Source organism: Pimephales promelas, chromosome 23 (assembly GCF_988280905.1).
Source record: "Pimephales promelas chromosome 23, fPimPro1.hap1.1, whole genome shotgun sequence".
NCBI lineage: Eukaryota > Metazoa > Chordata > Actinopteri > Cypriniformes > Leuciscidae > Pimephales > Pimephales promelas.
The window spans coordinates 2,387,404-2,414,280 of NC_142791.1; the positions used below are offsets into that span (position 1 = coordinate 2,387,404).

The following is a 26,877-nucleotide window of genomic DNA, read 5'->3' on the forward strand; positions in this document are numbered from 1 at the left end:
AACCCGCCGCTCTGTGCCTTCTTCGCCCGCTGTGATGATGTGGTTTGTCTGGGACGACTTCCGCATAGGTGTTTCTCAGTGACTGGAAGTGAAGTTCAACAACAGAAATTGAACTCTTTATTCCGTAAATTTGTTCGACACCCATTCATACATGTCCCGCCTCACGGAGTCTCATTTTAAGGCTGTTCTGTATGAAACTGTAGTAGTTTAGCTGTAAACTGGCGAGCTTCCCTTCACTGATATGTTGACTGGGAAATGGATGATGGATTTCTGTGTATGTGAATTATTGCAGTGTTCGATGGTCCTGGCTCTGATCGCCTTACTTTTGGTAAATTTATATCTTATCATTTTTATATTATTTTTTGTAATTTTATTATTATTGTGGATTTTTTGTTTATGTTTGCTCTTAGTGACCCATCCATGCTGTTGTTCTTATTATTAATAAGAAATGAATTTGCAATGACATTGTTCTTTTGAAATAGTTCTGTTGAGCTTCACCGATTCATCCAGTTGAACTAGTTACTCCTTTGTGTCACACCTGTTTGTTTTTGCCTATAGGTTGTTGTGATTGCTCATATTACTGCTCAGATGGTAGATCACACTCGCCATGAGAAGGAGAAGCACTATTTGACTGCAAAGGGCAAAAAAGAGCCTTTTCCCAGTCTGATGGACCCTCCCTCACTGGAGCTGTCTGTGGTTGTCCCTTCCTATAATGAGGAACTCAGATGTGAGTTATTTTGATGATTGTATATATATAGTTTAGGTTAAAAACCTCACTGAATCCCTTTGGCTCAAAATCATTAACCTCCTCTTGGCAATAAGATGATTTATATTGGTAATGTTTGTCTCTATTTTATCACACAGTGCCTGCTATGATGGATGAAGCCATGGAATACCTGGAGAAAAGACAGGTGAATGTCTTTTATGAAACAACAGGCTTATTAGTTCTGTTTTTCTGACTAAAATGTTTGTGATAATGGTTGTATTATAACAATCATTATTAAAAAAAAAATTAAAAGAATGGATCAATGTTAATAAATTGTCATTAAATATAAGTAAAACTAAAGTGATTTTATTTGGTAATAAAAAATAAATAAATACAAATGTCCAAATTAGAATTGAAATGTCTGAACTAGAAATAGTAAGTGAAATTAAATTCTTAGGTGTCATTATTGACAACAAACTTATTTGGAAATCCCACAAAAATTGCAAAAACTCTGGCCATCCTGTCCAAAAGTAAAACACATTTTTGATTCAAAGGCCTTAAAAGTATTGTATCAGTCTCTAATAGTGCCATTTTATTGCGTAGAGATCTGGGGAAATACATACAAAACATCAATAAAACCAATTCTTCTTTTGCAAAAAACGTGGAATACGACTAATAAATAAAACAGATTATTATCATCCAAGAAAAAAGCTATTTATAAACTCCAACCTACTAAAATTTAATGATTTGGTAGAATTTAAAATAGCCAAAATAATGTTTAAAATATTCCAGAACCTGTTTCAAATGAAATCTACTCCTTATGAACTCAGACAAACACTCATGTTCAATAAACCACAGATTAGAACAAATGTTAAACGGAGATATCTGTACTGAAAACATGTAAATCTATAGGCAGCTTTAAGAAATTGTGTGTATATATAAAAAAAGATTACATTATACAAAGCTGAATAAATTTAGTTTTCCTTTCTTTTAGTTATTATTTACGCAAGATGACTTTGGTATTGTGTGTTAAATAAATAAAATGTAAAAAGGATCGCTGCAATAAGCAACTTTTCTTTTCTTTGTGTTTTATTATTGTTTATATTGTAATTTCACTTGTGTTTCCATGTTTGTTTGTAAATTTCTTTTTGAAGTTTACCAAAATAAAATTATAATCAATAACATGTGTCCTTTAAATACGCATTTAAAACAAGTATACATTTATAAATAAAAGTGTAAACACATCTGCGTTCACTTATGATGCCACACGTTTTCTTTGAATCGTTATGGAGGTTACTTCAGACTGCTGAATTTTTCATCACCACTAGATGGCATCGCTGTAACTAAAGTGACTCTGTTTAACTAATTTGTCCTCTTGTTGATTTGACAGAATGAGAATCCATTATTCACATATGAAGTTATTGTAGTAGATGATGGCAGCAAAGACAAAACTACAGAGGTAGTTTTACGTCTTATTGTTATTATTCATTATAATATATAAGATGAATAATATATAATGATCAAACTGAATGCTTGATCATATGTATCCTCAGATTGCCATGAAATACACAAAAAAGTATGGAGCACAAAAAGTGCGAGTTCTGACGTTGGTGAAGAACCGTGGAAAAGGCGGTGCAGTTAAAATGGTAATAATGCAAAAAGCACCCAGTCCTCAGCTAAAAAGTCTTATTTTGCACACACACTTTAGTTCAACAGTTGCTATAATGATGTGTTTGTCTCACTCAGGGAGCACTAAGCTGTCGCGGGAAGCTCATTCTCATGGCTGATGCCGACGGAGCCACTAAATTTGCTGACATTGAAAAGGTGGAAGAAGCTCTTGAGAGCATCAGTGAGAAGCCTGTGAGACTCCACTTTTTGTAAATATAAATAGACATGCAGTAAATCTCAGAAGAGTTGGTATGTGGATTACATATTTGTTTGAAGCATAACCTGGAGCTGGAGTTATCAAATTACTTGCAGACCTTTCCTTGCCAAACTAAAAATGTTTTTCTCTCATTTCAATGCAGGATAACATGGCGATCTCCTGTGGATCCAGGGCTCACTTGGAAGAAGAATCAGTGGCTCAGGTATTCAGTGTTTCTCAAATGTATTGGAGCATAATAGCTAATGTTCTTGAGGAAATTCAGTCTTCTGTTTCTTCTTGTTGCAGCGGTCAATGTTCCGGACGTTTCTGATGTATGGATTCCACTTCTTGGTGTGGTTCTTTTGTGTGAGGGGGATTAAAGACACACAATGTGGATTTAAGCTCTTCACTCGTGAGGCTGCCTTGAAAACTTTCTCCAGCCTGCATGTGGAACGCTGGTAAGGACACTTAAAATTTAAGCAGCTTTATAATAAAATGCCCCAATTGTGATTTAAAATATAATATAACAATATTAATATATTGTTTAATATATTAAGTGTAATATTATATAACTGTTTGTGAATGTAAAATGTGGAATGTAAATGAATTTTGGAGTTATTGTCTACCAAAAGAAATAATTCCGGTCCTACATCCTGCTCGAACCCATGTAGGTTTGTAGCAAATTTGCATAATGCCTCGGAAGCTAGCGTCGCATGGGTTCCCTCGATCGAAAAGCTATGCATTTTCCCCATAGACTTTTGGAAAATCGCAAAAAATAAGATCTGTGTCCAACAAAGAGATGTGACCCTTACACGTTTTGTCTATCAAGATAATCTTTACAAGTGAATACAAAATTTATAAATTTTGAAGCCTATATAAAGTTTAAAAAAAAAATTATAGGTTATAACTGTGTGTTTTATGTCATAGATCAAAACGTGAAAATATTTAGAGGCTTTGTTAACCACAGACTTTATTTCGCAAAAACCCATTCAAAAAACCCATAGACTTTAAAGCAAGGGAACCGGTAGTGCTAAAATGCTAACTCACTTCCGCGTATTGGCCTACAAAGTCACGTCGTAACTTCGGCACTCTAAACTGTTTCAGACCCTGTGAGAAAAGAGGTCATGCTGCAGTGTATTTTATGATAAAATTGTGTTGTTTTTTGGCCTTGGATGCATAAAAACCTTTTGTAGACTCCAAAACTAAATTAGAAAAACCTTTAACATAGCATAACAGGGGCGCTACTTTTGCAAATATAGCATCAAATTCCAAAAAGCATTTTTTATTTAAATTTTAACCTCTTAATTAAAATAAAAAATGTGTCCTACAGGGCATTCGATGTGGAACTTCTCTACATTGCTCAGTGTTTTGACATCCCTGTATCAGAAGTGGCTGTTAATTGGACAGAGATTGAAGGTTTGTGCTGTCAGTTTTGAAATATAATGCAATTAAAATAATCAATACCGTCTTTTTTTCTAGCAATGTGCGTCTCAAAAATGAAGGTTATTTCCACTATGAGCTAATGAAGACTTGTTTTATTGCACATTTAGGGTCAAAGTTGGTGCCGATCTGGAGTTGGCTACAGATGGGCCGGGATCTAGTCTTTATCCGACTGCGTTACCTCACTGGTGCCTGGAGGCTGGAGTCTGAGAGAAAAACTCAGTAGCTGCTGTGACTGCGTGTTACAGTGCGCTGTTCGTGAGCTAACAGATGGTTAAACACACAGCCCTGTGCCACAAATGAGTGCACTGCGTACGCAATCGGTGAACAGCATTAGCATTTCATTATCACTCACCGTGCCGTAACCACATAAGGGGATTGTCCTTGTATTTTTATTTTTTTAATGTAATATCAAGTTTTTCTTTTACATGCTATAGGTGTGGTTTTGAAATGGGGCAGATGGTTCTTGGCTGAATAAAGAACAATTACAATCCGTTAGCGTTCCTGCGTTTACAACTAATTTAAAAATGTTGCACAGAACCAGATGAAGACAAAATGATGCAGTTTTTCGACACTTTTTTAAAACTATTATTAAACAAACTTATTTGAAAAATACTGATTTATTCAGAGCACCAAAGTATAATTTCTGGGCTTGATTTGTAGTTTAAAAAAAAATTATGTAGTGTGTGCTTAAAATCTGTACCACCCAAATCCATTTTTCCATGGCAGGGCCACAGCTAGGGTATCCGGGGCCCAGGTGTGGGTTGTTCCTGTGGGGCCCCCCAAAAGCCTCTTTTCGCCCCTCTAGCGATAGACAGCTCTGGTCCATGATCTGGTGTGCACCCTGGAGAAAATATTCTGTTTATCCTCCTTTTCTCTCCATCAGGAAGGCATTTGTTCTTAGTCAGATCCTTGTCAGCCCCTCTTGAAGATGGTGGTATTTCAACATTTTCACAGATAAATTATTTTTAAAATGAGTTATTTACGCAGCTATTTGTGTATTGTATTTCTCCCGTCTGCTCAGCCTTAAATATAGCGGCTCGTGAGTAATTTATATTATGTACACGTTATGATCCTGTGCACCTTGATTGAAGAGGATCATTTTGCGGTGTCATTTTAGTGGAAGCGAATTCCTCCTGCCAAACTCATTTGATCAAAGAGAGCACTAAATATGCGAGCTGTCATTATCGGGAGTATTGTTACGTTCCCCTGCAGTTGTTGTAAACTGTGAAAATGTCAAACTTCTAGACTCTCTGTCGCCATCCTGGCTTGCGTCATTAACTGGACAAGTCACTCTACGCACACAATCGACGTGTATCCATCCGCGCCGAGGAGTGAGAAGTAGGGCTATCGATAAGCTCTGGCGATCCGCCAGTCTGTCACCAAATATTCTACTACTTTAGTTTCTACTTTAAATTAATCAATATTCTGCTTCCAATTTCGAAATATACAAAAGGTAAATGTTTAGAGAGTTTTTTTTATATTTTTAGTAACAACTATTGTTTTGTTTTGTTTCGCCTAAAATGATTAAGTAATTCGAAAACGGTTCGTTTTAATCACAGTGTGCCGATGTAATGTCCAGCTTGTGAGTTGGGTTGACCCCCCCCCCCCCCCCCCCCCCTTAAAGGTAAAAAGGATGGACGGTGTCTTAACGTACAGACAAATGTTTCTGCCGCCATTAAAATATTGAATCTTAGTGAGAAGACGCTCGTGATCAGAAGTTGCGTTCCTTGTAACCATAGCAACATTTGGCTGCTCGAGCATCCCAATCTCTGTCGGGATCGATATCCGACGGTACATCGACAAAACGTACTACTTACACTATTTATCACCAATTTTGAAACAAAGACATTATATAGTACTTTTGTTTGAAGCGTTTTTGAACTTTAAAGCGCGCGAATTGCTCAAAATTCCTCTGAAAGGTAGGCTATATCGCTTGAAAGTCACTGAATAATCGGCCGCACACTGGGAATGAAAGTCATAAAAACATCAATATAAAAATACTTTGTACACAATCACTTTCCCTTTTTACAACTTCCTGTAAAAGAAAAAAACAGCTGTCTGCGCTTGTCATCCGTCACTGAAAGCAAATTAAAAGTGAAACAGTGCTGCCCACAATGAGCCGTTTTCCCTCAATAATTGGCCTGTGAGTGAGTCTCAGGCTGTTCTTTTGAACGGGATGATCCCTCTGTGTCTGACGTCCTGGGAGAGTTCCAGGAGCAGCGGATGAATTCCGCACGAAGGCGCTGAGGCTCCAGTCAGACTGACGCCGCGGCTCTCGCTCCATCCAAACACACGCGCTGGAGCTACACCTTCAATCGGCGCGAGATTCAGCATTCGGGATTCGGCTATTTTGCGGAACCACGCGGATTGTTATTCGATTTGTCACAAGAATAAGGTAATGGATGAAACGTGTTTTATATACCACTTCTGATATTATTTAGAATTTATTTCAGGACTTAAAAAAAGTAAAAGTTTTGTAAATAATAAAAAATAAGACGCGTGTCTTTTTTTAAAAACTTTATTTTGCTGGATTTTTTTTATTTTTCACGTTAACTTGTTGCTTCTCACATGTTAGTCATGTCATGCGTAAACAGACATTATGCCACTTGCTGCTTGGGCGAATGATGCTGCTCCAATGATACGTTTGTGACAGTTGTGTAGCCTACCTGGCATACTTTTTTATATATATAAATAAGTGCCAAATGTAGCATTTAAACAGTTCTTAAAGCAAGCAAACAAACAAAGTGAAGTTGAGGGAAAGGATGTGTATGTGCGTCTGCGGGGGAGTTAGGTGATTAAGCCTATCTCAGCACTCAGACTGCCAGACGCCAGTTTCATAAGGACACACTGCCTTTGAGAACAGAGCAGATGTATTCACCCTCAATTGATCTGCATGTGCATATTTGCAACTGAGCCATGATTTCATACGCTGCTATTATGGCCTCATTCATCTCATACGATTATTTGATTTAGTTTGGGGTGTGTTAACACACCTCTGGTATTGCATGCAATAATATTTTCAGAAGCTATTATTTGAATAGACTTGGCCAAATATGGAAGCAAGCCTCTCTGGTTTCAAATGCTCAAACGGCATTGATTTTTAGCAGATCATTTTCTGCATCAGAAAGCCTTGACAGGAAAGGGAGAGGACGAATAGGTGAGGTCCAGCGAGAAACAGAAGGACCTGTTGACTCAGAAATCTCTGCATGCACTCAAGCATGATGTAAAAGATCTTAAGATCTGCACATGAATGTGTTGTTATTACGCTATATAGGGTGAATCTCACAAAACATGTCAAGAATATGTTCATATCCCCAAAATCATAAGAAATAAGTATTATATTTTGCTTGCAGAAAATTGTGCTCTTTAGCTTAAAATTTGTTTTGATTTGGATATAGTTTGACATTATTTTTCATGACAATTAAGCACATTTTCTTCCCTATTTGTTATTACTGTAATGCAAAAGGTAGGCTATGTTTTACTAAATGCTTAAATAAAAAAATATATAAATATATAAAAAAATAAATTGTAAATGATTTATGTCAGTTTAAAAAAATGTGTTAAATATTTTTTTATTTAATTTTTAAAAATAATTTTGATAAAATAATGATTTGTATTAATTAAATCACACACATATCCATATATACATATATATATATACATATATATATATATATATATATATATATATATACACACACACACACACACACAACATTTTTGTATTCTTAAAAGTCATTATTTAAAATTCTTTAAAAATTAAATAACTAAAAAATATGCCACAATTGTCTGAAAAATACTGACATAAATCATTTTATTTATTATCTGTATTATATATACAGTATATAGCCTATAATTATTTATGTTTAAACAATTTACAATTTACTTATTAACATTAAATCTGACATTCTTCTGTGTTCCTTTCACCAGATAAAAGCCTGACGACAACATCCCTGTCTGGGGGTTTATTTTACACCTGGCTGTAAAGTAATAAACGAAGGCTGATAAGTGATATAAGGCAGATCTGCCTCGCTTTTAGGCAAAAAAAATCCCGTCCCCAGTGTCGCCCCATCCCACGATGCACTCCACCACATCCATCACTTCCCTCTTCTCCTTCACCAGTCCAGCTGTGAAAAGGCTGCTGGGCTGGAAACAAGGAGACGAGGAGGAAAAGTGGGCGGAAAAGGCTGTCGATTCCCTCGTAAAGAAGCTCAAGAAGAAGAAAGGGGCCATGGAGGAGCTGGAAAAGGCTCTGAGCTGTCCTGGCCAGCCCAGTAAATGCGTGACCATCCCTCGATCCCTGGACGGAAGGCTCCAGGTGTCCCATCGTAAAGGTCTGCCGCACGTCATCTACTGCAGGGTGTGGCGCTGGCCGGATCTTCAGTCGCACCACGAGCTCAAAGCGCTGGATTGCTGCGAGTTTCCTTTCGGCTCCAAGCAGAAGGACATCTGCATCAATCCATATCATTACCGCCGTGTGGAGACACCAGGTGGAAATCGATACGCGAACCACTTTTTCTTGTTTCCTTCCATATTGATTATAGCTTTATGCATTAGTAAACAAATCTCTTTTTCTTTTTCCTCCCCAAACAGTTCTACCCCCAGTGCTTGTGCCACGTCACAGTGAGTTCAACCCCCAGCACAGCTTGTTGGCGAAGTTCCGGAACGCTTCCCTACACAACGAGCCTCTCATGCCTCAAAATGCCACTTACCCAGACTCCTTCCCGGCAATGCCCTGTAGCTCGTTTTCTTCATCCCCATCCAGCTCTTTAAACCAGTCCCCCACTGCACACAGCTACCCCAGCTCTCCCAGCAGTGGAGCCGACCCTGGGAGCCCTTACCAAATCACAGGTCAGTACTACCAATGAAGCGTTGATGATTTTGGATATCAGCTCTCTTATAACTTCCTGAAATGTAGTGCCACTGAATTCTGACAACTTGTTCTCATTGCACAGCAGAGACGCCTCCTCCACCCTACAGTATGATGGAGACCCCTCCGTCTGAGGACGTGAAACCAGAAGAGTCCTCCAACCCCAATAAACTCATTCTCTCAGCCCCTCACAGAGGTGACGCTAGACTCACTGTGCAGTATGTGTGTGCTTTGACATGTGCAGTACGTTTTTCATATTAAACTATGTTATTCCCTTTACTAAGACGATTTGATGCATATCTGTCGTCTCAATCGCTCTGGCGCTTAACGAGCCCAGTTCATTCAATATGGGCCAAGCAGAGAAGCGACCAAACACCTCCACGTTTCCCCTATTTAAATACAGTTTTTAAATACAAAAACTGTACAAAAATTTAAATACAATACAGTTAAATACAGTTAAGTGCGATCAAAGTGTCTCGACAACAGAGGTGTGCATCAACTCGTCTTAGTTAATGGAATTGCATTTAAAAAAAAAAAAAACGGTTAATAAAGTTTTTTTTTTTCAGTTAATAAAAACTACTCATTTGTTGTTTTTATTATCTGAAACAAATAAAAATAAGATTTGCTAAGTGAAATAATCCTAAAATAAAATATAAATATTAGATGAAAAATGTCAGCAAAAATGGGAGAAAGTCATTAAAAATTATAAAATTACATTAAAATAATAATTAAATTTAATAAAATAAAATTAAATTAATATATTAAAATGAAAACTCTTCTAAAAACTCTAAATAATAAAAAACTATAACAATATATAAATAATAGTAAAAATAACTGCTCATATAATGAAATTAACTTTTTAATTTCAAAGAACTTTGAATAATCGCTCTGATTCTATGAGAATAGGGAAGTCCACATCACACGAACCCGAGGAAAGATATCATTAGAAGCGTTTTCAGAACAATGTTTTATTTTTTCAGCTAATGAACCATAAAAACATTGACAATCACAATCAGCCAATCAAAATCCAGAACCCTTAAACCTCAAACTAATCCAGTTATGAATGAAAGACCTAACAATTGTTTTCATTTTGAAAATAGAAATGATCAGACTAAATATACAAGATACCAAATTGGTCACACAAGACTTATGTATATATTTTTTATGTATATGTTCCTTCACTATAAAGCATTTTTAACTGGAATGTCCTGCTTTAAATGGTATTAGGCAAGAGTACATTTATGGATCTAAGATTTTTAAACATTAATCTAGTCTGGGGTTTCCATACAATGAAAGTGTTGTATCACAATGCATTTTATATTAAAATGCATCATAAATATGAAATGAGACCTACTATGAAGTATAATACATGATACTTTACATGGTTTTATGAATGCCTTTTTTTCCTCCAGACTTGAGGCCGGTGTGTTATGAGGAACCCGAATACTGGTGTTCGGTGGCGTATTACGAACTGAACAACAGGGTGGGTGAGACGTTCCACGCCGCTTCCCGAAGCATGCTCGTGGACGGCTTCACAGATCCCTCCAACAACAAGAACCGGTTCTGTCTCGGATTACTATCCAACGTCAACCGGAACTCCACCATTGAACACACTCGCAGACACATAGGCAAAGGTTTGTTTTTGTTTTTTTGCGTTCTTGTCTTTGTTGGGGGATTTTGGAACTGAAATGGTTGCTTTGAGAAGATCAAGCTGATAGTGGTCTTCCAGCAGTTGATGCAATTCCAGGAGAAAGTAATAAAAAAAAAACACTGTTTTTATTGCGCCAGACAGTGCTGGTCAGTCAACACTTCAGAAACCCAGCGAGAAAGATAAAGTCCACACTGTCCAAATGTTGGTTTTTCTCAGGGTGCTGGATGAGCGTCTCTGTGCCAGTGTTGGAAAGACATTAAGCGTTGCCATAGGTTACAGCAGTGAGAGTGAGAAGTATGCACACACACACACACACACAGGCACAGAGTTCCATCTACTTGTGTGAGAGATCCTAGTTGGAAGAGTGCCACGGACAACGACATAATCCAGATCAGGATGCTTCAGGAGAATGGAGATTATTAAAGTTTCCGCTTGGCACGTGATAAAACATGATGAATGCTGGGTTTATGGAGAATGATTTCTGGGATTTACCAAGATCAAAGGTGGTGATATACTCTATTTGTGTGGACTTTTGAAGTAGTTCACAGTTGTGTTCTAAAAGCCACTTTAGAATTGTTGTTCAACTCTATGTATTTAGTCTCAGTTAAATGTGCGACTAGAAACATGCTTTAAAGGAGTACCGTAGTTCACTTTAAAAAAAAACTTTTGCTGATAATTTACTCACCCCCGTGTCATCCAAGATGTTTTATTTAGTCGAAAAGAAATTAAGGTTTTTGATGAAAACATTCCAGGATTTTTCTCCATATAATGGACTTCAATGGGAACCAAACGGTTCAAGGTACAAATGAGAGTTTCAGTGCAGCTTCAAAGGGCTTTAAACGACACCAGACGATGAATAAGGGTCTTATCAAGTGAAACGAGCGGTTATTTAAAAAATAAATAAACAAGTTTAAGTTTTATAAGCACAAATGCTTTCCTTGCAAAAGCGGTTTGTGACTCTCCTGTTTGAACTCATTCATCAAAATCTTTTTTTTGAGCCATTAAGTCATTTCGTTCGTTGAATGAACCAAATTACTTGAAAAAAGATTTGTTCATTTTGATGAACGAGTTCGAACTGTAGAGTCGAGCAAGGCGAGTATTTGAGCTTATAAAACTTAAACTTTTTCATTTATTTATTAAATGAGCGATCGTTTCGCTTGATAAGACCCTTATTCATCGTCTGGAATCGTTTAAAGCCCTTTGAAGCTGCACTGAAACTCTCATTTGGACCTTGAACCGTTTGGTTCCCATTGAAGTCCATTATATGGAGAAAAATCCTGGAATGTTTTCATCAAAATCGACTATAGAAAGAAAGACATGGTCATCTTGGATGACATGGGGTTGAGTAAATTATCAGCAAATTTTTTTTAAAGTGAACTAATCCTTTAAACCCTTTTCCTTCTTCTGCTGTAGGTGTGCACTTGTATTACGTCGGAGGGGAGGTGTACGCAGAGTGTCTGAGTGACAGCAGTATTTTCGTTCAGAGTCGGAACTGTAACTACCAGCATGGCTTCCACCCCACCACCGTCTGCAAGATCCCGAGCGGATGCAGCCTCAAGATCTTCAACAACCAGCTGTTTGCCCAGCTGCTGTCGCAGTCCGTAAACCATGGCTTCGAGGTGGTGTATGAACTCACCAAGATGTGCACCATCAGGATGAGTTTTGTCAAGGTAAGAGGTTTATATATATGGGGGTACAGTAGCCTGTACAGCCATATAAACCAAGGCATTCTCATCCTATGGCGTCATATAGGTGATGCTTTTGAAATTGCGTCTAAAACCGACACACATGGCACCCTTTAGCGTCAATATAACACGCTTCGGTAATTGGTAGGTTTAGGTCTGGGGTAGTGTTAGGGTTAGACCACTGGGAGGCACCATATCTGCATTTCATATTGATTCCAAAGGGTGCCATGTGCGTCGGATGTAGACGCAATATCAAAAGCGTCACCTATATGATGCCTTTGGATGAGACCGGGCTGTATAAACCCTATTGGGCTGCTAATAAAGGTAATGTAAACTATTGATTCACTAGAAAGAGTCAACTCATTAGAGTCTTTGCTTTGGGAACCAGTCTACACTGGTTGTGCTGAATGCGTTTGATTCACTTTAAAGAACAGGCTCATAAAAGTCATTCGATTTGGAATACTAGACTGGTTGAGCTGTATGCTTTTGCTTTTGATTCACTAAAACGTACAGTCTTATTAGATTTATTTGTTCAGAAATCAGTCTACACTGGTTGCGCTTTTTAATTCAGTAGTGGTGCCATGTCGATTCAGTCGGCTATTTTAGAGTTTTAGAAAGAATTTTAGTACCAAACGGTTCTACGTGCGAGAATTAGTACCCAAACATAAACTCTATTCTCTTTTCCTTCAGAAAATGCAAAAATCTGCTTGATTTAGTTTATTCTAATGTACAGTATTTTATATAAGACTGTTATCAAGTTTATTACCTCCAACAACAAGGTTACAAAGTTGCTGTTTAGGACTATCGTAAATACAGAGAGTTCATAAACATCAGTCACAAGCCAACAGCTCTCAAGGTCGTTAGCAGTTTCAAATAGAAAATCTGTTGCTATGCAAATGTGATATGTAGATATTCTAATCTTTGGCTTGCTGTTTTATGGATGTTGCTCTGCCAAAACACTGCGAGTTCTTCGGTTACCGACTGATACGACATGCGCTACATTCCCTGCTTGATTTGTATGTATGCGGACACATAACAAATTGTTTGTCATTATTTCTGTTCAAATACTTTATGAATGACATGCAATTGCTAGTTTTGGAAAACTAGTATGCATTTATTTTTCCAACTCCTTTTGGTGCTGCTAGTGAATCACAAATACTTATACAGGTTTCGTGCTTAAGTTGGTTTGTACAGATGCTCAAGTATAGAGTGGCGAAGTGATGACGTCACTTTGTAGGACAACTCGGAAGTTAGCGGCGCATGGGTTCCCTCAATCAAAAAGCTATGCATTTTCCCCATAGACCCCATAGAAAATCGCAAAAAATAAGATCTGTGTTCAACAAAGAGTTGTGAGCCTTACACGTTTTGTCTACCAAGATAATCTTTACAAATTAATCCAAAATTTATACATTTTGAAGCCTATATAAAGTATTAAAAAACACAAGCAGACACAATAAAGTTTAAAAAAGCACAGGCAGGTTATAACTGGTTTTATGTCATACATCAAAACGTGAAAATATTTAGAGGCTTTATTCACCACAGACCTTATTTCAGGCGATTTAGCAAAAACCCATTCAAACTTTAGAGTGGGAGTGCTAAAATGCTAACTCACTTCCGCGTTTTGGCCTACAAAGTGAGTGACGTCATATCTTCGATTGAGGATCTGGTGTCTTCTCTTCTCAGGGCTGGGGAGCCGAGTACCACCGTCAGGATGTCACCAGCACCCCCTGCTGGATAGAAATCCACCTGCACGGGCCTCTGCAGTGGCTGGACAAAGTTCTGACCCAAATGGGCTCCCCGCACAATCCTATTTCCTCTGTGTCCTAATGCATTACAGGACTAGGGGAATATAGTTCCCCAAAAGACTTTAGCAGCCCAAGACACATAAAGCTCTCGCTGTCTTTCCAGTGGATGTTGATGGTACTGGTATAGTGGTGCATGCTGTTAAAGGGGTCATGAACTGGCTTTTTAATATTTTTTTTAGGGCTGTGCAAAAGTTAATTGCGATTAATCGCATCCAAAATAAAAGTCTGTGCTTACATAATATATTTGTATGTGCTGTATATAATTATTTTGTATATATAAATACCTATGCATGCATGTATATATTTAAGAATTATTTGCGCTTAAATTCTGTATATATATATATATATAAATACATAATCTATATTATATAAGTATTTTATATATGAATAACACATTTTCTTAAATATATACATACATGTGTGTGTATTTATATATACAAAATAATTATATACACCACAAACAAATATATTATGTAAACACAGACTTTTATTTTGGATGCGATTAATCGCAATTAATTTTTGCACAGCCCTAATTTTTTTTTATATTGTTATAACTTATGACGTTCGCTTGGTTTTTACATTAAAAAACATCAAAATGAATAAATAATAGGCTATTTTCTAGCCCAACTCAAAAACGCTAGTTTTTAAGGGCGTCTCGCACTGAAGACGTGAAGTAAACGCCCACTGGTGTGAGTGGATAACAGTTTTGCATATTATAATGAGTTTCACTCTTGATCCGGTTTGTCATCTCGAGGTAGGCATCTATGTTATTAGCTATGCGTGTAATGCGCGAGTCGGTGGGCGGGGCTAAAACGGCCGTGTTGAAGCAGGCGTTTATCATCTTCTGCGGGGGTGGTGTTTTATCCTCTTCGTCATAGTTCCCCACTTTAAAAAACGAGTCGTTTGCAGAGGCTGGTGTCAATAAAAGCTTTTATTGGACTAACAAGGACAGGATATTCTTATAATATGATGACCTGATAAATGAAAAATTGATTTGTCAGTTCATCACCCCTTTAAATAAGCAGCTGTGGGGTTAGATAAGAAAAACTTTGCTATTTCACAGTATGTAGTCGCTGAGATCAATTCAGATAGAATTGCTGTATTAGGAAGCCAAAGAAGTGTCTTAGTAGGCAGGTATTGTTCTGGAAATGTTTTATTTGTGTCATATTTGTGCCTTCTATAACATTTCATGTTGTTGTTGTTGTTTTTTTTCACTCGCGTTAGCTTTCTTAAAACCTCTCTTATATTTGTGCCTGATTATTTTACGGCCCAAACACAAATATGACATTTTAAAACAAAACACCAGAAGTCGAAAAATCCAACTACGTTGTATTAATGCAATTAAAGTTTTATCAATTTTCACGAGATCAATACAAATTTCCTTTGCTTAGTGAGCTTACCCATCTTTTAAAATAATAAAGCTGATTGAAGAATTCTGTGTGTATGCCGTGTCTTTCAGATACACTGTCAAGATGTGGCTAAAAAGGTCAAACTTCATTAATTATTACAGATTAGATTAAGATCTCTAAAAATGAATTTCTCCAGCTGCCATTTCATATTTTTTATCATTCATTTAAAAATACTAAATGATACGAATGAGGCTAGGATGGCTAGTCAAACGCATTATTGATCAAGCTGCCGATTAGTTTCATGATATCAATGAGCTCGATGATGACAGCATTATTTCAGATCGATCGGGTCCTTGTCAAACATCCCAGTTTTCAGAATGCAGTGTTGATAGTCTTCACACATTGAATATTGCCCATTTAAAATTTCGGTGACATTGTGAGCGCTTTAAATCCTCAACATGATGAGTAAAGCATGTGCAGACGTTCAGAAGTTGTGCTGTGTTTGATCCCGATTGTGTGTGGTCAGTAAACGCTGCTGCTGCTGAAGGAAGCTGATGACTTCTGGACTCCTCAGAAGAGACTGAAACCCCAAAACAACATTACATCAGCTAATTCTAAAGAATATTCAGGTAAGATAAATATTAATGACATATATGCAGAATAATTGATATACAAAGTAGAGCTGTGCAAAGATTAATTGCGGTTAATTGCATTTGTGTTTACATAATATATGTGTGTGCTGTGTATAATTATACACACACATGCATGTATATATTTAAGAAAATGTGTTATTCATATATAAAATATTTATAGGTTATGTATTTAAATATATACAGTATTTCCGTGCAAATAATTCTTAAATATATACATGCATGCATAAGCATTTATATATACAAACTAGTTATACACAATACACACACATATATTATGTAAACACAAACTTTTATTTTGGATGTGATTAATCGCAATTCATCTTTGCACAGCCCAAATACAAAGCAATCAATTAAAAGTAAAAAAAAATGGAAGCTAGGAGGAAAACATCAAATGAAACTTCATATATATATATGAAGTTTCATTTGATGTTTTCCTCCTAGCTTCCTTTTTTTTTTACTTTTAATTGATTGCTTTGTATTCAAAGGGGTGGGATGTAAAACTGGGATGAATAATATGTGGATGATAACTGGGATGTATAATATGTGGATGATATAAATTGATTAATATTAAGAAAAAGAAACTTAATTCAAATGCCATTTTCCATTTTTTTATTTTACGTGGCCACATGAATTATGCATGAGCTACTCTAATACCCACACACCTCTGCACCCACTGCATTAGGTTAGCAGGGGGTGTGCAAGCAGGACTCCTCTAGCTCAATAAAGTGTTTTAATGCACTCACCAGTCTCTTCTGGTTCAGCACCTGCTCGATGAGGGAGGGTCTGGCTGGCCTGTCTCCGATGGTACCCAGCCGTTGCTTAGTAACGGACACAGGCCTCTCCTCCGTGCCCTCCTACACATCACGAAACACAAAACTGTTTGAAATGAAGCTTATAAAGTTGGGACCTAAACTGAGACTGTCGTGTGTCCAAACGTTTCTTACGTCTAGTTTCCCAGTCGACATGGCCTGGTCGCTTTTCTTCTTCTTATATTTGTCCTTGTACATTTTATTCCGGTGTTTTTTGCACATCCAGGGCTTCCTGGCTTTGGCCACCTGAGTCGTGGTCTCCGTGCAGCCGTCATAGATGCAGGTTTTGGACACGTTCTCGCTCTCTCCGGACGTCTCGTCGTCGTTGAGCTCGTCGTCTCTCGCCTCCGGTACGTCGCTCTCGTCGCCCGGGTCTTCCGCGTCGTACGGGAAGTTCTCCTGGTCGGACGGGGTGGTGGTGCTGCTCTCCGCGGGTGCGGGGGTTTGGCTGTCTTTGCCCGTTTTTGCTAAACTAATATGAACACTGTCGTTCATGTTGTCTTTATGTTGTCTCACCTGTCATTCAACCATACGGACCAGACTTGACACAGAATCCCTTAGTTTAAAACGGATTGTAGCCTATCTGTCTGTCAGTAAAATCCCGCATTGTGAATTGCAGTAACTCAATAAATAGAATCTACCGGCATAAAAACGGAGGAAATGAATATGAGCTTGAAAGGAGGTCACAACAAAAACAAAACAGTCATGGCCGCTGCAGAAAGAGGCTCGCCTGTGTGTGTGTGTGAATCAAATGGATGTTTCGCCCTCTACCGGCACCAAACTGCGTTGCAGTGGCTCTAAAATACATTTTCATATGTAAGAGACATTTAAATATATGAATGTAATTGCATTAGATAACAAAATATCAAACTAAATTGCAGAAAAAAACCCTGCAAAAAGCCGCAATTCTGACGTATCGTGTGTGTTTGTGGCACGACAATCTGTCCCCAACAAATATCTAGTTGATGTTGTTCATCATGCTAAAGAAACCACCAAGGAACCATCTAACCACTGCTGAGATCTCTAAACAGCTCCAGTTTCTGTCCAACAGCTGTCAGACAGCTTAGTAAACATAACCAAATCACTCCTCAAAACCATGATTTCTCCTTATTTATCCGTGTTGGATCTCAGTTTGGGTGTTGTATTGAATTGCAGATTACATTTTTTTTATATTGTATGCATCGTCCATTTGAAATAGTGTCTATTAGTTCAAATGGTTTAATTGTGTGTTTACACGAAAGCCCCTTTCCGCCACATACCGAGAAAAAGCAAATAAAATGACATGAAAACTTGATTTCTTTATCATAATTGACTTTTTAATGTAACAATTAGACTTTGTCTCAATTCTGACTGTCAGTTTCGACATTAGCTCATAATTACAACATAATTTGACTTTATATCTTATTATGACAGTATCTTATCACTTTTACTTTTATGTGATAATTATGAATTTACCAAAGCATTATTTTTTTCCTTCTCAAGGTTCAAGGTATTTTATTGTCAATGTGCACATGCTGAGAACGAAGCACTGTAATAAAAAATTATAATATACATAAGTTTAAAACAGTTTAACTAAGTAAACTAAAAATACCTGAAAAGTAAACCCTTAAATAACTAAGTTTTTAAAAGCCGTGCATCAAATTCACATATAAACCAGAGCATCATTATGACAAGGCACAATGAATAAAAGGTATAAATGATAAGGAGAGATTAGTCTAAGGGAGGGATTTCATGAGTCTCACAAAATGCAAATAGTATGACATGTGGTTTCATAGTTTTGTTCTAAAACAAAAAAAGCCAATATAATAAATATTTTGCTTTAAAAAAATTAAGACAAAGTATTTGGACGTTTTCATATTCAACTTCAGTGAAACTGGCTTCATGAAAATCACTAAGAGCTTAAGTTGGTTAAAAGTGCATGCAAAAGTGAAGATCTACAGTATTTTAGCTATGTTTTATTAATTTATAATGAAACTTATTTGTAAGAGGGCCTGAAGTTTCCACTAAAATAAAAACGGACAGCATCAATTTTATTATGCTGATATAACATTTTGCATTTTTACTAATGATTTTTCTGTTCTGTAACTTTTTTGCATGGTGAATGAATGCATATTATATGAGCAAATCAGATTTTATTCAAGCCTTCCAAGAGATGACATGTTGTATTATATTATAAATGATCCATGTATATGTAAGTGTAATCATATTGTCAAATATAGACAGACAGCTTTTCTATTTACAGTTCATTATGTACGTTAACATTTTTCCAAAATACAAGTCCTCTATCTGAATGATCTTCTGTGGGCCTCAATTGTTACACAGTTGACAGAATTATTGAATGTAAAACCTCAGCTTAATAATGACATTGATAATAAGGATAAATATTTAATTATACATCAAAATGACCTCTAAAATATCTCTAAATTTCTTGTTTATCAGTACATTCAGACGTGTGTGTGATCCTGTCAGGACAGCGAGGACACCGTCGATCTCTGTGAGGAAACACTGCAGATCTCCATGTTCGTGAACGAGCTCCCGGCCTCACTGCTGCATTCTGGGTAAGAAGAACTAGAGGATATGATGTTTTTCAGCCTGTGGAGAGCAATGATCAACAGGGTAAGCAGGAAAAGCAGCAAGCTGAGGAAGATGGAGACATAGACATAAACACTGGCAGTTCGTCCATATGAAGCAGCGGCCGCCGCGGTAGAAACAGATGTAGGGCTGAACCTCAGGAAACTCTCGCTGTTTACTCCCGTACCGTTCATCTCCTCCACCGACCCATCCATCCCAGACATATCTGATGGATTTGGGAATCTGTTGGGAAGATAGGATAGATCAATCATTTAAGCCTTATTATTATTGCTGACTTAATTTGCTATTTTGTAATTGAAATGATTAGGCCTACTGTTATTATTTATATTCATATATCATACTGAAAGTATTACTGGACACATTAATGTTGTTCCAGATTTGTTTTAATCATTATATTATGTTACAATATTAAAACATATTATAATACCTATTTGTTTTCATTTTAATTTTAAATCATAATTAAATAATGTGTTAGACTGTATTAAATAAAATACTATTAATTTTATACATGTGTATTAGGATTAGGATTGTGTGATCTTAGATTACACTATTTGAAAGTATTTTTGGACATTTTAAATTTCCTTTCACACGCATTGATAGGTCAAACTTTAATATGTTTATTGCATTTATGAAATATTTGATAAATTATAAATGTGAACGAACAACCATTTATTAAACATTGAATTTTTTATTAAAATGTATTTATTATTATTACATTATATTATAATTAAACAAAATATTCTAATATAATATCAAAATTATTTTACTATATAATGTGCTGTCAAATCGCTTAATTGCGATTAATCACATCTAACATAGCTTGTGTGTGTGCAAATACACACATATATTATATATTTTATGTATTACAGACATTTTATTAAAAAATGTATTTAACGCCACTAATAATGATATAATTTTAATAAATACTTTGTTTTTTTGAGAATACCTTACAGCCGTCAAACTATTTTTTAAAGTGCAACAATCTGTTGTCTTACACTTGCTTTTATTCATCTAACAGGCCAGTCATATTTAATGAGTTGAGCCACCAGAGTTCACTGACTATTTCCTTTTCTGACCTCTGTCTCTAATAAATGTTGAATTTTTACTGTTCAAAAAAAACAACAACAACCAGAACACTTAAATACTTCAGATCGAATTTGAAGAGGATGATAATCACATTTAATTATGCTTTTTGTATCCAGGCAACCTGCATATCAGTGGGCTCATGAGCTGGTGCAGCTTGTTGTCAGGCCATCGCCGGTCCATTAGGACTTTGGGGTTGGTCACACCGGCTCAGTGGTGCACACACAGAAGGTCAGTCTGTTGTTTACACAGCCTTCATACTCACACCTCATGAATAATTGATTGAGAGGTGCCTGAGCAGGAAAATGTCACAGAGTTTCCGAATTTAAAGAGAACAACATGCCAAATCATTTGTTTGACAGGCTGTCGGTCTCAACAGTGCTGTTTTACGAAGCTGCTTTATTTGTGGTCTACATTCGAAATCTGATCTATAGCCTAATTGGAAGCTTACCAACAAACATTCAGCATTGAGCATAAAAGTCTTTCATATTTACAAGCTCATATGACAGACAGCGTTACATGATTTACATTTAGTTCTTCCCCTGAGACGAGCTCAATTTGGTGGAGGTCACCTCAGCTGTGCCAGAATCCTTTCCATATCAATTCATAAGAGAGCATGTGTGCATTAGTGTGTAAATGAGCTGTCATCATCTAAAAGCAAGACTTTTTATGTGTTATTTTACATTCATAGTTCTTAATCATTGGATGATTCAAGAATATGATTCAAGTTTCATTAAAAAAAGCTGAACAAAAAGTTGAGAAAAAGGAAAGCCAGGAAATTCGATCTATGGCTGGGAAGCATAGTCGCTTAAATAACAGAAAGTTCCATGACAGGAAAGAGTTCAAATTGATGATAAAACTAGTTTTGTTTCATTCCTCCTGACCACCAGAGATGGTGCTATATTAGTGGATAATCACAGCGCCAGCCGGAAAGGTTGAAAAACATATACCACACTGTAAAAAATAAAAACGTAGGCCTGTTTTTTTTTTTACGGTAAATGCCTTCAGTTTCAGGAACAAGAGTTACCAGAGTTCAGTGTTCTACCATTTAGACCCTACCAACAGAGCAGGGGTAGGCAAGTTTGTTACAAGTGAGCCGCTGTCCTTCAGAATTTAGTTCCAACCCTAATCAAACACACCTAAACAAGCTAATCAATGTCTTCAGGATTACCAACACTCTTAGAAGAAAAGGTTCTATATAGAACCTTAAAAGGTTCTATCAGCGCTACGTATTTGGAACCCCTAAAAGGTTCTATACACTCTTAAAAAAAGGCTCCCTCTGGGTTCTATATAGAACCCTGGGGTTCCATACTTAGCCAATAGAACCTTTTACCAAAAAAAAATGGTTCTATATAGAACCATTTTGGAGTTCCATATATGAAGCGGTGGATGGAACCATTTCTGGTTCTAAATAGAACCATTTCTTCTAAGGCCGTGTGTCCACCAAAGCGTTTTTCCACGCGCCTGGCGTATGTTTTCAATTGTTTTCAATGGGAGCGCCGCGTTTATTAAACGTCATGAGCGTACCGAGGCGCTGAGCGTTTTTTTTTTCACGCTGAAGCGGCGAACGCCCAGCGTTTTTACTGGTCGCTGGGAGTTGAAAAATGTTCAACTTTGGATAAAACGCAGCGCTCATCACTGTCACTTTTTACCCAGCCGTCCAATCACAGTGGAGGAGGGGCGGGACTAATACCACACCGACCAACTGTCACAACATTCAAACTGCTGCGGATATTCTGTATCATAGCAACGAAACGTCTCAACGGAAAAGACGCTGCGCTGCCAAAACGCTCTCAAGCGCCCAAAGCACGGCGTCTTCAGCAGAGCGTCTAGCGCTTTCAGCTGGCTAAAAACGCTTTGGTGGACACAAGGCCTAAGAGTGAAGGCCATAGGCAGGAGAGGTTTTGGAGCCAAACTCTGCAGGATAGCGGCTCTCTAGGACCAAACTTGCCTACCCCTGCTATAGAGTGGAAATCAGTGGAAAATGGTCAAGGGACCCGTCCATGGATCATATCAACCTTTGGGAGATTTATGATATTTCCTTCTGGGTCTGCTACGTGCTTTACATTCGGACAACATGTCAACAGTTTTCAATCTGAATCACCAAGGGGGAATAAAGTCAGAGAGCTTGTTGTTGCGGCTCACTCACAATATCCTCATCTGGTCACTTCCACTGTTTGCATCACGAATCTGCCAGAGGTAGTCAATCAGGCTGCAGATGCTCTGTCCAGGAACTGGATAGATCAGGGTGAAGGAGGCTCCACCTGAATGTATTTCAGGACATTTGGCAGGAGTTCAGATCTGTTTGCTTTAGAAAACACAACTCATTGCCTGTTGTGGTTTGCCCAGATGGAAGCGTCCAGTCCATTGGGTTAGGAAGCACTGTCACACAATTGGCCAGATTGTCTTCTGTATGCTTTTCCTCCGATTACTCTGTTATGGGAGACGCTTCACAGGGCTATCTAAGCAGAGGCTGTCATGATGGGTTGTTGAGGTTATTGTTTTGACCTATAATAAGGTCATTAATTCCATTCTCACTTCCTGTTATATAATATATAAATTTGCATAATGCCAGCATCTGGTCTTCATTAGCTGCCATTGAACAACATCTGAGGTGAGGTTAAAAGGGACCACAATGGAAATATAAGGGACTTATTGTGTTATCCCTGACTATTTATTTATTTTTTAATGTATGTCACAGTTTCATACTGTTTCATACTTTTATATTTAAGTGGTCAAATAAAATAAAACCAATCTACTATGATTCGCCCTAAACACTGTAGTTGTCTCTTAGACTGGAAGAGTTTGGTTTAAGACGCTGCAACGCTTTGCATGCACTTCCAAAGGATGAGGGCTTGCTGGAATTGATATTGAAACACAAATGCCATCGTTCATAACACTGTGTATCGAGCTCTGAGGAAGCCTCTGAAGCTGAATTTCAGATTTTTCCGTTTACCAATCACAACAGACTGTGCCATCTGACCAGTCGGAAAGGGTGGGATTAGAGAGACAGAATCTTCCAACAAACCGTTTTCAGACTCTTTGAGAAATGAGGTGATGTGCATTGTATGTTATGAGCAAATTAAAGTGATCTTGGATGCATATTGTAGGGGACCAATTAGAAACCTTTAAAATAGCAGTCCAAAATGCATTTGACCAAATTAAACATTATTGTAAAGTGTTGCCATGTTAATTTTAAGAGTTGCAATTTTGCAAATCACTCTTAACAGAATTTGTTTTTGAGAATCCTAAAAATTAGACACATATGCTGGACAAGACAAGTGAAGTATTTTTAGGTTTAACACTAAAACTTGCTATTTGTTTGCATTTTTCAGTCATTGTGTGGGACGACAGTCGTCTGGGCCCTAAGAGCCTGTGGTCAGGAGTCTCATAAAGAGTCATGATTTATAACCACTTCCTTTTTTCTGAGTTGTGAGATTAATTCGTCTGCAAAAGCAAACCCAACAAAGGGGACTCACACTTATTTTCCTGGACATCGTTTACTCAGTCAACTTTAACATTCCCCCTTACCCGCTTTTCAATTTATGAGTGAGATGCGAATCCCTGCGGCAATATAAATCATTCAATTCCTCTTGTGCTTTGCATGCAATTTCAGGAGAAGTTCAGTGGGTCAATTCAGTGTGCGGCTCTAATCTCTGTTTATTTGATTTCTGTTGAGGGAAGGAGAATCTGGCTATTAGGGAAATAACTCAAAACAGAGGATGTCAATGAACGAGGGGAGCGGGGGATGGCAAAACACAGAGGGATTCAGAAAAAGACATTTGCACTGACTGGAATGGCTGATGACTATCCATTGTTAAATCACTTACTATACAATTACATAAGATCATTTCAATTAAGGATGATGGACTATTATGAGTTTTTTGACATTCAAATTAAAAACAACTTTTTTTTTCTAAGTGATGAACATTGATAAGGAGAAATTCTGACCTTTCTGATGAAAAAAAGAGTCGTCGGCACTAAATCACAGAGCTGCCCGTCACGCTCATCTCGTGGTCCAGGAGTGAATTCCTTATGGGATTCCTTAAGCTAGCGTATAGCACACGCTGAAATAGATGCCACTCGTCGTGAGAGAGAGAGAGAGAGCAGGGTGTCTGAACGCGCTCGGTCTGGTGGGCTGGATATCGACTGTCCAGCTGTTGTACTCTGAATCCTCCTCCCTCTCCGTTTCACTCCTATCATCTCTCTCCCTTTCTTGCCCCCCTCTCATCTCATTGACGTCTTCTCGGTTTCTTTAGCAGCTGATTTATGTTTCAAATAAAGACGATAAAGATGTCTCGCTTAACTCATAAAAGATGGTACGATCGTTCTCGCTTTAATTGCTGTAATTGGGATTTGATTATCTCAGTGATATTACTCAGCTCAGCAGCTTAGACTAGATGACAGGCTTCTGTCTTGTCTTCTCCCATGGTGCCGTGCTCAGTCATTCATATCTGACAGAGCTAATCACCGCTCTCATCAGCACCATGAGCCGAGAGGCCTCTCTAGACGTCTTTGTGGCGTTACTCTCAGATGAACACTCAACGAGACCTTTAGCCATGCAGGCGACATCACGCTCAGATATTGTATGAAAGGGCTGTTCGGCTTTGTGAATTAAGCATGAGGGTTTTGGTTGAATTTATAAATGATTTAGTCAAAAACAAAGGTTCTAAAAATGGCTTTTAATACTACAGAAGAATGTAACATGTAATAAGCACCCTGCATGCAAAATAAAGTGCTATACACTTTCAAATAAAAGGTACAAAAACTGTCACTGGGGCTGTACCTTTTCAAAAGGTAAACTTTTGTCCATTTTAGGTGCTAATTTGTACATTTTAGGTGCTAATATGTATATTTTAGGTACTGACATGTACATTTTAGGTCCTAATATGTACAATTATGTGCTAATATGTACATTTCAGGTGTTAATATGTACATTTAAGGTGCTAATATGTATATTTTAGGTGTTAATTTGTATATTTTAGGGTGCTGATATGTACATTTAGGTGCTAATTTGTACCTTTTAGGTGCTAATTAGTACATTTTAGGTGCAAATATTTACATTTTAGGTGCTAATATGTACATTTTAGGTGCTAATATGTACATTTTAGGTGCTAATATGTATATTTTAGGTACTGACATGTACATTTTAGGTCCTAATATGTACCATTGAGGTACCAATATGCACCCTTTAAGTTCAAAAGTATACCTTTTGAAAAGGTACAGCCAGCTTTTGTACCTTTTTTAGGTCTTAATATGTAAATTTCAGGTGTTAATATGTACATTTCAGGTGTTAATATGTACATTTTAGGTGCTAATATGTACATTTAGGTGCTAAAATGTACATTTCTGGTGTTAATATGTACCTTTTAGGTGCTAATGTGTACCTTTTAGGTGCAAATATTTACATTTTAGGTCCTAATATGTACCATTGAGGTACCAATATGCACCCGTTAGGTTCAAAAGTGTACCTTTTGAAAAGGTACAGCCATCTTTTGTACCCTTTTTAGGTCATAATATGTACATTTCAGGTGTTAATATGTACATTTCTGGTGTTAATATGTACATTTTAGGTGCTAATTTGTATATTTTAGCGTGCTGATATGTACATTTAGGTGCTAATATGTACGTTCCTGGTGTTAATATGTACATTTTAGGAGCTAATTTGTACCTTTTAGGTGCAAATATTTACATTTTAGGTCCTAATATGTATATTTTAGGTGCTAATATGTACCATTGAGGTACCAATATCCACCCTTTAGGTTCAAAAAGGTACAGCCAGCTTTTATACCCCCTTTTTTTTTAAAGGTACAGCCCCAGTGACAGCTTTTGTACCTTTTTTCTGAGAGTACCATTATAAAGTGTTACACATTTCAAAATCTAAAGAATTTGTTTGTGTATCTCCTCAGTAACTGAATTTGTCCCGTGTCGGTATGTCTGTCTACAGAGCGTGTGGCGCAGGCTGGCATATGGATGGAGCTTTGGATGCAAGCAGTGGGGCAGAGCTATGCATGTCAATAGGACAGAGGCGTCATGCCTCCTGGGAAGGTCTTATCTCTTCTGCTCTGTGCACTAAAGACACGCAACACAGATTATGGATCCGCGCAAAGCGAAGCATGACTCTGGCGCAGCTCGCTTTTGCTATTGTCTTGTGAGTCATGAATGGGAATTCTGTTTCGGTAATAACAAAAGCTTGTGTTCTTAAGGCTCAATATTCTGTCATCATTTACTCACTCTCATGTTATTCCAAACCTGTCGTTCAACTGTTTTTGCCAAGCCAATCTTTATTTGTATAGTGCTATATTGTTTCAAAGCAGCTTGATGAACAGGAAAATAATGATCAGATCATAAAAAATAAGACAATTTC

General features: G+C 37.3%; 4 protein-coding genes and 1 long non-coding RNA gene across 7 annotated transcripts; 3 read left to right on the forward strand and 2 right to left on the reverse strand.

The window, feature by feature from the left end:
- Window positions 1-62: 62 nt before the first annotated feature.
- On the forward strand, window positions 63-4,503 carry alg5 (ALG5 dolichyl-phosphate beta-glucosyltransferase). Its single transcript, XM_039676188.2, has 10 exons — window positions 63-328; window positions 559-727; window positions 865-911; window positions 2,097-2,165; window positions 2,260-2,352; window positions 2,453-2,566; window positions 2,734-2,793; window positions 2,877-3,028; window positions 3,901-3,986; window positions 4,121-4,503. Exons 1-10 carry the CDS (start codon window positions 242-244, stop codon window positions 4,234-4,236), a joined length of 993 nt encoding a protein of 330 aa, XP_039532122.2. The 5' UTR covers window positions 63-241; the 3' UTR covers window positions 4,237-4,503.
- A 155-nt stretch (window positions 4,504-4,658) lies between these two features.
- Window positions 4,659-14,360, forward strand: smad9 (SMAD family member 9). 3 transcript variants are annotated; one of them, XM_039676187.2, is made up of 7 exons: window positions 4,659-6,408; window positions 7,944-8,503; window positions 8,607-8,864; window positions 8,972-9,079; window positions 10,296-10,517; window positions 11,948-12,204; window positions 13,903-14,360. In XM_039676187.2, the coding sequence occupies exons 2-7, from the start codon at window positions 8,092-8,094 to the stop codon at window positions 14,044-14,046; spliced, it is 1,401 nt and encodes a 466-aa protein (XP_039532121.1). In that variant the 5' UTR covers window positions 4,659-6,408; window positions 7,944-8,091; the 3' UTR covers window positions 14,047-14,360. The 3 variants fall into 3 exon arrangements, with proteins under 3 accessions (XP_039532121.1, XP_039532120.1, XP_088982649.1); XM_039676186.2 differs by having other exon boundaries at window positions 8,969-9,079; window positions 13,903-14,359; XM_089126523.1 differs by lacking the exon at window positions 4,659-6,408 and having other exon boundaries at window positions 7,759-8,503; window positions 8,969-9,079; window positions 13,903-14,359.
- A 577-nt stretch (window positions 14,361-14,937) lies between these two features.
- Window positions 14,938-17,586, reverse strand: rfxap (regulatory factor X-associated protein). Its single transcript, XM_039677257.2, has 3 exons — window positions 16,971-17,586; window positions 16,770-16,880; window positions 14,938-15,953 (listed from the first exon to the last, which is right to left on the reverse strand). The coding sequence occupies exons 1-3, from the start codon at window positions 17,328-17,330 to the stop codon at window positions 15,858-15,860; spliced, it is 567 nt and encodes a 188-aa protein (XP_039533191.1). The 5' UTR covers window positions 17,331-17,586; the 3' UTR covers window positions 14,938-15,857.
- Window positions 15,863-19,651, forward strand: LOC148969368 (uncharacterized). Its single transcript, XR_016149422.1, has 2 exons — window positions 15,863-16,002; window positions 19,275-19,651. It is a non-coding gene; the product is annotated as an uncharacterized LOC148969368 (long non-coding RNA).
- On the reverse strand, window positions 18,145-24,966 carry sertm1 (serine rich and transmembrane domain containing 1). Its single transcript, XM_039677258.2, has 2 exons — window positions 24,462-24,966; window positions 18,145-19,649 (listed from the first exon to the last, which is right to left on the reverse strand). The coding sequence occupies exon 2, from the start codon at window positions 19,628-19,630 to the stop codon at window positions 19,301-19,303; it is 330 nt and encodes a 109-aa protein (XP_039533192.1). The 5' UTR covers window positions 19,631-19,649; window positions 24,462-24,966; the 3' UTR covers window positions 18,145-19,300.
- Window positions 24,967-26,877: the final 1,911 nt, after the last annotated feature.